Consider the following 12,510-nt stretch of genomic DNA (forward strand, 5'->3'; position numbering starts at 1 on the left):
TGGGAACAAGGAGGTTGGTGAATGATGACCAATCTGTCTATTGGCAGTAGACACTCAGGCAGTCAAGTGAGAGGATTTATAGATGGAGCACTCGTGGCATAGTCATGATTGCTTGAATTGGCGGCTTACCTTCCCTTCATTGAGCTCTAGAGAGCGTTCCTGTCCATTTAAAATAATTGTTTCATACCTTACGAGAGAGAGGGGCGAGAAAAGACAGGGAAAGACTGAGTAGATGGAGAAATTCTGCTAAATTATTGACGTCTCTTGATTAGAACCAAACGTGGTGCTTTAGTCTTTATTTGGAATGTTTTACCATATTGTTTTGATTGTGAGGTCACACATGAATTTTCCAAAGTACTCGGAATCATGATGCGGATGCCAAAAAGCAACAGTCGGAGACATCGGGATTCCAAGGGGGGCCCTAAAAGGAAACGTTAAATCGCGTAGGAAAGTATCCATAAAAATATGTTATGAGTTTTACAACAGCGAGTGGTTAGAGGTCAACTTCAGTTGTTAAACAAAAGAATATAACATATTGACAAGCATCGACAGCAGTAGCTTGATTCTCTCTTTTTTTCCCTCCCTCTTCTGAAATATACTTGCATTTGTGTTGTCTTTTTTTTACTGTGTTCAGCTGTAAAACATTTTGAGAAACTTTATTCTTCCTGTATTCAATGCGGGGACTAGCTAGAGGTCTTTGGCTGACTATTTAAATGATGAAAGAATGGAAAATCGGATTGGGGAGGATGTGATCCTCCTCCCTCTCTGTGTCTTCATAGTGTGGGCGTCAAGCCAGTCACACTCTGATGCAACCCCCCCTCTCACTATTTCCCTCACACTCTCACTCTCTGACTCCCTCATCTTTCTTACTCTCCCTTTCTCTTTTGCTCTCTCCCTCTCTCTCTGACTCCCCTCTTTCTCACTCACTCACTCACTCACTCACTCACTCACTCACTCACTCACTCACTCACTCACTCACTCACTCACTCACTCACTCACTCACTCACTCACTCACTCACTCACTCACTCACTCACTCACTCTCTCTCTCTCTCTCTTTACTTCTCTCCCTGACCTCCCCCTCTCTTTCTCTCTTCCTCTCTTTTCCCCTCTCTCTCTCTGGCAGACCTGCAAAGGGTCAATAAAAATGAGTTAAGCTGAAGGATATGAAACGTGAGGATTTATATGGTATGCACTGGGAAAGGTAGCATCTGGTGCACTACGTAGAAGATGTGGGCACATGGATTCTGACCGAGTTATTTAGTCAGTCATTGTGTTTTTCCTCTAGGATTTTGCCTGTGCTTAGCTCCATTTATCCTGAAAAACTTAACGATTATAAGCATACCCATAACATGATGCAGCCACCACTATGCTTGAAAATATAGTCAGACTCGAGTCACAAATATGATGACTTGCAATTTGACTTTGACTTTAACACCAATGACTCGTGACTTGACTTGGACTTGAGCCTTATGACTCGACCTGACTTGATACCCTCCCCAAGCCCAAATATTAAAAATGATGCTATTAAAAAAAGTGTGCAACTCTTCATTTCACGGATTACAGTTTAAATCAGACAGCAGCCAATCAAATTGTGCCAGCTGAGAAAAAGTTGTGCGTGGCAGTGCAGAGGAACGTTGGCGAGTGAATTCAGATGGAGCCCTTGGAAAGATGATACTCCAAATGATTATTTTCGGATATAAAGACGACTCTGTATCAACAAAAAACAGATTGCAACTTGCAAACCATGCGGGAAGAAAATTACAGACGGAGTCACAACAATTTCCAACTTTGTTTGACATTTGAAGCTTCACAAAGGACGGTAAGTCGTGGCTAATATAGCCAACAGCTATATATTTTATTACTTTACTGGTGTAACATGTAGGCTAACGTAACGTTAAATCAATGAGCCTCCACACAGTCAGTCAGTGCAGGAATGTGATCATTGCACCCAAGATTGAGCTACAACTGGCTAGGCAGTTGGTAGCCTAAATCCTGCCTGATGTTACTGCTGTTCCTAAAACCATTGACATACGTTAGCCTACTGTAACCACACAGAGAGTGTGTGTGTGTGTGTTAAGGTTGGGCGATTGTGTATAAGCCTACATCGCCCGATTGCGCCCCATAGCGATCCTCGATAGTCAATCACTATTGGGGGGGGGGTGTCTTTCTCATGGCTACCCATATATTTCCATGGAAATATAATGTTTATTTAGAAAGTAATAAATATAGAGATATTTTTAAAAGCATTCATGATTTGCGTAACTATGGGGCGGCAGGGTAGCCTAGTGGTTAGAGTGGTGGACTAGTAACCGGAAGGTTGCAAGTTCAAACCCCCGAGCTGACAAGGTACAAATCTTTCGTTCTGCCCCTGAACAGGCAGAGTTAACCCACTGTTCCTAGGCTGTCATTGAAAATAAAAATTTGTTCTTAACTGACTTGCCTAGTTAAATAAAGGTAAAAAAAAAAAACTATTACTCTTGTTAAAAATATGAAATGGTATTATATTTGGTGAAGAGCACATTATGACCTGTTTAGGACTCGAAACTCAAAGTTTAGAACTTGAGACTTGACTTTGACGTTCTTGACTTCGGACTTGACTCGGACTTGCCTGTCTTGACTTGGGACTTGAGTGCTAAGACTTGAGACTTACTTGTGACTTATAAAACAATGATTTGGTCCCACCTCTGATGTGCTGTATTGGATATGCCCCAAACATAACACTGTATTCAGGACAAAAAGTAAATTTCTTTGCCACATTTAAAAAAAAAGTTGTACTTTAGTGCCTTGTTACAAACAGGATGCATGTTTCTGAGTATTTTATTCTGTACAGGCTTCCTTCGTTTCACTCTGTCAATTAGGTCAGTATTGTGGAGTAACTACAATGTTGTATTCAACCTTTATTTAACTAGTCAGTTAAGAACAAACCCCCCAGCCTACCAGGGAACAGTGGGTTAACTGCCTTGTGCAGGTGTAGAACAACAGATGTTTTACTTAGTGAGCTCAGGGATTCAATCCAGCAACGTTCGGTTACTGGCCCAACGCGCTAACCACTGCAATGTTGTTGATCCATCCTCAGCTCTTTGTGACTGTTTTATAGTCATCTTATGCCTCATGGTGAAATCCCTGAGCGATTTCCTTCCTCTCCGGCAACTGAGTTAGGAAGGACGCCTGTATCTTTGTAGTGACTGGGTGTATTGATACACCATCCAAACTTCAACTTCAAGGGGATATTCATTGTCTGCTTTTACTTTTTTTTTTACTCATCTACCAATAGGTGTCTTTCTTTGCGAGGAATTGGTCTTTGTGGTGGAATCTGTGTTTGAAATTCACTGCTCGATTGAAGGACATTACAGATAATTGTATGTCTGGGGTACAAAGATGAGGTAGTCATTAAAAAATTAAACACTATTATTGCATACTGAATAAGTCCTTGGGGCCTGGGAAAATACAGGCTTCCTCACAACATTGTGCAAAATTCTATGCCAAACTATGTTCCAATCGGTGCTTTAATTTATTACCCCGTAAACACGTGGGAATACTATTTCAGCGCTATAAAATAAGCAACAACTCCACTCCACGTCCATCTCGCGATAGTTCCACGATCCCTCCATGCTTGTCTATGGTGAGAGTTTTCCTGGTCTCGCGTGATGTCTGAAGTTTCCCACGCCTATTGTTGTGGTGTCTGCCCTTTTCTCTCACTCTCTCTAGCAACCCGCCGCCTCCCCCTCCTTTCTGGACTCCTTTCCCCCTCTCCAGCGTCCCTGCATCGCCAGTCTGCTTCTGTTGTCTCGGCGGATTGTTGGTCTTGGGGAGAAAAGATATCGCGAGTGTTGGAGTTTTGGTGAGAGTTTGTGGAAGATGGCGCCTGTTGTGACAGGGTAAGTCTGAGATTCAGGGCTGGTGGTTGTACTGGAGTTAAAGTGAATTTAAGTTTTTCAGAGAGAATTGGTTGCTTATGTTCGAGCATAGATTGCCGACCACATTTGGGTATTTATGGCCATTTGTTTTCAGTCGGGGAAAGCATTTTCTTTGTCTAAATGTATTGTGTGTGTGTGTTTTCGTTTGACTACTCCACTGTGCTGACTGTTGCTGCACCACGGTGCGGTGTTGTGGGGTTTGAGCTAGCTAGCATTGAGGTCTTTTTCCAGCACCAGGCAACGACACGAGTACAATCGGTCTGGGTTGGGGAAAAATAAACGGTTGTGTTTGTCTAATATTTTTAGAGGACATTTATTCAACAATATATCCCACGATATAAATGAATTCACCTTCTTACCATATTGCAATTGAATATACTGTTCCGCTGTGCTTGAAACACGTTGTGGCTTTGTCAAGCAAGGCATCGTTTTCTGTCCTACATTGCGTTCAACTCATAAGTCTGTGCTGTTAGCTGGCTAACTAGCTAGCTTTCTGGATATTTCTCTATCGACTGTTGGTAAATACACTTGCAGACGTGTGATTAAGCGATGTTTTGCGGTGCGTAAATGTACTCGAATATGAAGTGTTTATACAACAGTCCCGTGCTTTCCCGTGCCATATCCTCTCCATGCGCGGTGCAGACAAATGCTTATTTTATTTTTGAGCGCAACTAGGGGCATAACCTAACGCCAATTCTCTAGGAACTACCCGAAAGTCCCAAAACATCACGTTGTGGATCTTTATTTTTTATTTTGTACATATGGAATGTTGTATCTTTCTATATAGGTCCGTAAACGTCAGATAGCCAGCGCAGAGCCACTGAAATGTAAAAGCTCAAAGAAAATATGCCTGAAATGTGACGCCCCTGTCCAACGTTGGTTCGCCGCTTTATGAAATAGCGAACGCTATAATAAATGAGCTACTGTGATTATTTAACTAGTTTTAAGCTACTTACATATCTGAAAGGCAATCCTAAAAGAGGCAGCTATCTAATCTGTCTAAATACCCTGTATTTTTGCTGATCTTTTTGAATGTTAGTCAGTTTCATGGGCTTTGTCTAATTTCTTTGATTATAGCTATATTTTGCAATTGGGAGATGAAACGTGGGTAATTATTTTATGAAGAAAAAAAAAGATACATGAAATGGCCTTTATTTAGCCTGTATGTCACCAGACTTTATAATTGACTGGGAAATAGTATTGTCATCATAGCTTGCCTTAAGTCTACTGCTCTATAGCTTAATTTTCCAAGTTTCCAATGCTCTTATGATGCAATAACTAGTATTAATTATTATTAATGTTACTATAATGTATTATAAGGTACTATCAAAATAGCATCTACAGTAGCTATCTGGTCTATGGATATTTCCCATGCTCAAAACAGTCCCATACCCAAAACAGTAATTTCGATGGTTTGCCTGCACATTAGCCAAACACAGGCCTTTTTGTACTGTGGAGTCAGTAATCCCCACAGACAGCTCAGTGGGTGACAGACATTAGCTGGGCCTTTTGGGGGAGGGGAGGGGGTGGGGCAGTGCGTGCATGCTTGCTCATTTGGGGCTTTCCAGCAGACCTGAGCTGATATCTGTTTGGAGAGAGGGCAGGCGGGGTGGGTCTGGGTGGCTGGCCACCTGTCCAGATGATATTTACTAAAGCTGTGTGCTTTTTTTTCTGCGGGGGATGGAGTGAGTGAGTGGGAGGGGGGAGGGGTTAGAATGCCATACGGGGTCATTATTATCATGTGGCTGGGTATGAGGCAGGAGGCTAGGGATGAGAGAGAGAGCCCACACCCCGGGCGGCCTGTACACAGCCCAGTGCCCCTACAGCCCCACTCATGGTCAGATCTGACAGACAAGGCCCCCTCTCAGGGTTGGCAGGGCAGGGAGTTGTGGTTGAGGCAGGGCACTAGTGCAGAGATGAGAGGGCAGTCGGAACTGGGTCCAATAAGAATATGCATTCTAGAATATGCATTCTTATTGGAAAAAATGTAAGCGATAGGCTATATAAAACTATGTCTGAGTTTGTGAGCAAAAGGTGTAACAAATTAACACATTGTAGGGGCTTACTGATAGTCTTGCTTAAGTTAAGATGGTTGTAATGTACAGTACCAGTAAAAAATTGTACATTGTAATAGTGAAGACATCAAAACTATGAAATAGCACATATGGAATCATGAAGTAACAAAAAAGTGTTATACAAATCAAAATATATTTGAGGTTTTTCAAAGTAGCCACCCTTTTCCTTGATGACAGCTTTGCACACTCTTGGCATTCTCTCAACCAGCTTCGTGAGGTAGTCACCTGGAATGCATTTAAATTAACAGGTGTGCCTTGTTAAAAGTTAATTTGGGGAATTTCTTTCATTTTTAATGCGTTTCAGCCAATCAGTTGTGTTGTGACAAGGTAGGTGTGGTATACAGAAGAAAGCCCTATTTGGTAAAAGACCAAGTCCATATTATGGCAAGAACAGCTCAAATTACCAAAGAGAAACGACAGTCCATCATTAAATCAAATCAAAATGTATTTGTCACGTGTGCCACAGGTACACGGTACAGGTACCTTACAGTGAAATGCTTTCTTACTGGCTCTATACAATAGTGCAAAAAAGGTATTAGGTGAACAATAGGTAGGTTAAGAAATAAAACAACAGTAAAAAGTCTATATACAGTAGCGGGGCTATAAAAGTAGCGAGACTACATACAGACACCGGTTAGTCGGGCTGATTTGAGGTAGTATGTACATGTAGATATGGTTAAAGTGACTGCATATATGATGAACAGAGAGTAGCAGTAGCGTAAAAGAGGGGTTGGCGGGTGGTGGGACACAATGCAGATAGCCCGGTTAGCCAATGTGCGGGAGCACTGGTTGGTCGGCACAATTGAGGTAGTATGTACATGAATGTATAGTTAGTGACTATGCATATATGATAAACAGAGAGTAGCAGCAATGTAAAAAGAGGGGTTGGGGGGGGCACACAGTGCAAATAGTCCAGGTAGCCATTTGATTAACTGTTCAGGAGTCTTATGGCTTGGGGTTAAAAACTGCTGAGAAGCCTTTTTGTCCAAGACTTGGCACTCCGGTACCACTTGCCATGCGGTAGTAGAGAGAACAGTATGACTGGGGTGGATGAGGTCTTTGACAATTTTTAGTGCCTTTCTCTGACACCGCCCGGTGAAGAGGTCCTGGATGGCAGGCAGCTTAGCCCCAGTGATGTACTGGTCCGTACGCACTACCCTCTAGTGCCTTGCGGTCAGATGCCGAGCAATTGCAGTACCAGGCAGTGATCCAACCATTCAGGATGCTCTCGATGTTACTTTAAGACCTGAAGGTTAGTCAGTCTGGGAAATTTCAAGAACTTTGAAAGTTTCTTCAAGTGCAGTCACAAAAACCATCAAGTGCTATGATGAAACTAGCTCTCATGAGGATCGCCACAGGAAAGGAAGACCCAGAGTTACCTCTGCTGCAGAGGATAAGTTCATTAGTTACCAGCCTCATAAATTGCAGCCTAAATAAATTCTTCGCAGAGTTCAAGTAACAGACATCTCAACATCAACTGTTCAGAGGAGACTGTGTGAATCAGGCCTTCATGGTCGAATTGCTGCAAAGAAACCACTACTAAAGTACATAAATATTAAGAAGAGACTTGCTTGGGCCAAGAAACACGAGTAATCTACACTAGACCGGTGGAAATCTGAGTTCAAATTTGCGATTTTTGTTTCCAACCGCCCTGTCTTTTTGAGACGTAGACTAGGTGAACTGATGATCTCCCCATGTGTGGTTCCCATCGTGAAGCATGTGGGGGTGTTTTGCTGGTGACACTGTCTGTGATTTATTTAGAATTCAAGGGACACTTAACCAGCATGGCACCACAGCCTCCTGCAGCAATACACCATCCTATCTGGTTTACACTTAGTCCTACTATCATTTGTTTTTCAACAGGACAATGATCCAAAACACACCTCCAGGTTGTGTAAGGGCTATTTAACCAAGAAGGAGAGTGATGGAGTGCTGCATCAGATGACCTGGCCTCCACAACCACCTGACCTCAACCCAATTGAGATGGTTTGGGATGAGTTGGACCGCAGAGTGAAGGAAAAGCAGCCAACAAGTCCTCAGCATATGTGGGAAATCCTTCAAGACTCTTGGAAAATATTCCAGGTGAAGCTGGTTGAGAGCATGCCAAGAGTGTGCAAAGCTCTCAAGGCAAAGGGTGGCTACTTTGAAGATTTTTAAAATACTTTTTTTGGTTACCTCCAAATGTGTTATTTCATAGTTTAGATTTCTTTGCTCTTATTCTACAATGTAGAACATTTTTAAAACAAAGAACCCCTTGAATGAGTGTGTCCAAACTTTGACTGGTACTTTATATCTGAACTCTTTCAGCTCAGTTTATCCTAAATAGTATCATGTGGCATTGTACATGATCTGTCCTTTTGATAAGAGAAGCAGTGAAGAACTCCGGCAGGATGTCTCTTCAGGGCAGAAAAACAACAAGGGAAAGGACCATAGGAAATGTTTGTTTTTGTCTAAAATGAGATTAAAACCTCTTCCAAATTATCCACAGGAATTCATATTTGAGCTGTCACAGATCGCAAGACTAGCTTACCTGCAGCCTATCTCCTCAACACAGCTCTCTGAATGTTAGAAAAGCTGGAATAAGATCAGATTACACAGCAATCTTTCTTCCGACCTCCGTGAGGATACCAGTGAGCCTAGCAGCTCTGGCTGAAAGAACACAATCTGGGCATCGCCTGGGATGATAAAAGCATGAATCACTTATTTCAACACAATGATGCCTCTGCTTGGCCTCAGGGAACGAAATTTGATTCAACTTTCGCATTATTTTTTTCTCCCTCATGTCCTCACACTTTTTACCCCTCTGCCAAAATGCGTACGTCGGGAGACTTTGTCGAGTCAACGCCAGGCCTCTTTTCAACCATTAAACCTGCCTGAGGGACAGAGGTGGTGTGTGCGCACATTTTTGTGTGTTTGTGGCTTTGGGGAGTGTTGTGTTAAGCGTACGTGTGAGTCACTGAGTGTGTGTGTGTGTCTATGTGTATTTGGTGTGCGAGTTCCCTGAAACAGGGTTTGCGCGTGTGTGTGAGTGAAGCGGTCTCCAGGGTCCTCTCCTCTTTCAGTTCACACATTATGAAAGGAGAGGAGCAGATGTGGAAGCAGTGACCTTTTTGGTGTCAGAGGGCTGTGGTGGAGTTAAAAGGGTCCACCGATTCATCCCTCCTGACACTCTCGCACTCCCCGCCTCACTCCCTCCTCTACCTGAGCCGAGGCATTGAAGGATCGGTTGAGGGAGGAGATGCATGCTGGTAAAGAGCCAATCTGTTTGACACGTTGTGACCTGAGCGCTATACACATGGTTTTACTGAAGAGATGTACATTCAGTAAATGCTCTCCAAAGTCGGAGGCAGATTCATTGAACGAAGGAAGGCAATGAATAACATGCAGTTTGCCTGACTTGTAGTTTTTACCCAACAATGTTGCCAGGATGATTTGGAAAGGTGCTATGGTTTCATTTCATATCCCCTGATGCTTATTGGCCAACATGAACCAGCTAGGTTGGACTCAACTTGATTGAGTTATGACTAGGGCTGTGGCGGTCATGAAATATTGTCAGCCGGTTATTGTTATATATATATATTTAAATTTTTTATTTTAATTTGATTTATTTAACTTTTATTTAGCTAGGCAAGTCAGTTAAGAACCTCTTTAGGCTAGGGGGCAGTATTTTGATGTTTGTATGAAAAACGTGCCCGAAGTAAACTGCCTGTTTCTCAGGCCCAGAAGCTAGAATATGCATATAATTGGCAGATTAGGATTGAAAACACTAAAGTTTCCACAACGGTCAAAATAATGTCTGTGAGTATAACAGAATTAATATGGCAGGTGAAAACATGAGGAAAATCCATCCAGGAAGTGCTGTTTTTCTGAAACTACTCGTTTCCATTGTAAGCCTATCCTCCATTTAAAGGGATATAAACCAGATTCCTTTCCCGATGTTCACACCTTGTGGAAGCCAGTCTTTAGACATAGTTTCAGGCTTTTATTCTGAAAAATTAGCGAGAATTATCACATCGCGTCAGTGGATAGCCAGATGTCCTCAGATTTGCGCATGCTTGCTCGTCGGGAGTAAGACCTTTTCTTTCTCCTATTGAAAAGGCTACCGTCCGGTTGAGATATTATCGATTATTTATTGTAAAAACAACCTGAGGATTGATTTAAAAAAACATATGACATGTTTCTACGAACTTTACGGATGCTATTTGGAATTTTTTTCTGCCCGTCGTGACCGCACGAGCCTGTGGATTACTGAACAAAATGCGCCAACCAAATGGAGGTTTTTGGATATAAAGACTATCTTTATCGAACAAAACAAACATTTATTGTGTAACTGAGAGTCTCGTGAGTGCAGACATAAGAAGATCATCAAAGGTAAGCGATGAATTAGATTGGTCACGAAAGTCAAAAAAGCAATCTACTTTGCTGCTAGCTGTTTGTAATGTTTTGTCTGCAAAGAGCTGTCCTCACATATTGCATGGTTTGCTTTCACTGTAAAGCCTTTTTGAAATCTTACATTGCGGGTGGATTAACAACAAGTTGAGCTGTGTTTTGGTGTATTGCACTTGTGATTTCATATTTTTAGTAATTTAATTTCAATTTGGCGCTCTGCAATTCACCGGATGTTGACAAATGATCCCGCGAAAGGGATCTGAGCGGCAAGTCAGTTAAGAACAAATTCATATTATCAATGACGGCCTAGGAACAGTGGGTTAACTGCCTTGTTCAGGGGCAGAACGACAGATATGTACCTTGTCACCTCGGAGATTCGATCTTGCAGCATTTTGGTTACTAGTCCAACGCTCTAACCACTAGGCTACCGCCCCAAATATATATACACCATCGGACAAAATCCATTATTTATCTTTGGTAGATCTGAAGACTCATCAATAGTAACATGTTTTCACAACAAAACATATTTCATTAAACTGTCAGCCGCTCTCTCTGCGTGCTTAGAGGGACCATAGAGCCCTGAGTACCAGCCCATTAGGACCTGATGGTTGTTAGTGAGTTGAGTACTACTAACGCATGTCCAGAGTGCATAAGAGGAGATCACCGTGACTCAAAGGTCACGTAGAATTTGACTGAGGTCATGACTGCTGGTGTGGCAGTAATACGGTCACTGCAACAGCCCTAGTTATGACATGCTTCCCTATCACGCTCAGTCTTGTTTTCTCTCCGTTCTTCTTTTCTTTCTTTTTGTATTTCGCTCTCTCTCTCTTTCTTTCTTTCTTTCTTGCTCTCCTTTCAATCTCTTTCTGAGGAAACACAAGGGATGAAAAGGCCCATTTTTGAGTCATTTGGCTTGGCATTTGCCCAGCTTGGCGCTCCCCATACTTGGTCCTCCGCCACACGCTAGTGTGAGTGTGGAAGAGGCAAGGATGTCTGCCAATGAGAATAAGCCCAATCCACGTACATCTCATACATTAGTTAACCATTTTTTTTTTACATGACAAATAAAGTAAACCACTTCTTATGTACAATCCCAGGGTTGCAGTGACGCTGACACTTACTCTTTCACTTTAATGTGTTGCCAAGCAACAACCATTGATTACAACGTTTTAAAAAACTATATGCTGAAATCTGCTTTTAACAAGAAATAGTTTCCAAAACACTTCAGATGCAAAGTTTGGTAACAGAATTGACAGTAAAATCTTTTTTCATTTTTGTGAGACCATGTTTTCTAAAAATCTGTTAAATATCAGCTCTGAATTAAGATTGTCTGCAGAAAGAAATGGTTGTCAGCTATGATATGACACTTGAGTTTGAAAACATCTATTTTGGTTATTGAATGACAGTAAGATGGACGATCAACACCCTCAAAAACAGAATGACTGTAACAGATTTTTAAAAATTTATTTTACCTTTATTTAACTAGGCAAGTCCGTTAAGAACAAATTCTTATTTTCAATGACTGCCTAGGAACAGTGGGTTAACTGCCTGTTCAGGGGCAGAACGACAGATTTGTACCTTGTCAGCTCAGGGATTTGAACTTGCAACCTTCCGGTTACTAGTCCAACGCTCTAACCACTAGGCTACCCTGCCGCCCCGAGAATGGGTCCTTGAACTGTACTATACAGAAATGCTAAATTACTAATGTGTTGTTTTAATGTGTTTATTGTATTTTGATGTGTATTCTGGTGCTATACAGGGCTAATCTGGAAAAGAGACTTTGGGTCTCAGCATTGACTTGTCTGTCAAAATTAAAGGAAAAAAAGAATAGTAAAAAAAAAAAAATTTCCTTCACGGTGATGTATCTGGAATAGATGCACAAAGATATAAACATTTCATATCCTCCTTTGCATGTTTGGTTATTATGCTACACACTGGCCAGGGCTCGACGGTAACTTTTTTTAAGGCACTTGTCTCCCAGACAAGTAGGGCTGGGCTGTATACTGTATTTTATGATATATCGGTTTTGATTCAGAGACCGTTTGAGTTTTTACTTTACCTTCTATACAGGTAATTTAATGTTTGGTTTGTTAAATGTAAACATGCCATATGTAATATCAATTTTTAT

At 41.8% G+C, this 12,510-nt stretch overlaps 1 protein-coding gene across 2 annotated transcripts in view; it reads left to right on the top strand.

Annotated features, from left to right (window-relative positions):
- The first annotated feature begins 3,734 nt into the window (after positions 1 to 3,734).
- The window catches only part of LOC115125320 (suppressor of hairless protein homolog), a 131,564-nt gene continuing 122,788 nt past the window's right edge, over positions 3,735 to 12,510 (top strand). The window contains exons 1-2 of one of the 2 annotated variants that reach the window (XM_065021956.1): positions 3,736 to 3,879; positions 7,857 to 8,075. Coding sequence is in view for 1 of the 2 variants with exons in the window: in XM_065021955.1 (XP_064878027.1) it covers positions 3,860 to 3,879 (20 nt within the window). In the remaining variant the exon portion in view is untranslated. Of the gene's footprint in view, positions 3,880 to 7,856; positions 8,076 to 12,510 lie in introns of both variants that reach the window. The other variant, XM_065021955.1, reaches the window with a different exon arrangement.

The sequence above is a fragment of the Oncorhynchus nerka genome, linkage group LG8 (genome assembly GCF_034236695.1).
Source record: "Oncorhynchus nerka isolate Pitt River linkage group LG8, Oner_Uvic_2.0, whole genome shotgun sequence".
Taxonomy (NCBI): domain Eukaryota; kingdom Metazoa; phylum Chordata; class Actinopteri; order Salmoniformes; family Salmonidae; genus Oncorhynchus; species Oncorhynchus nerka.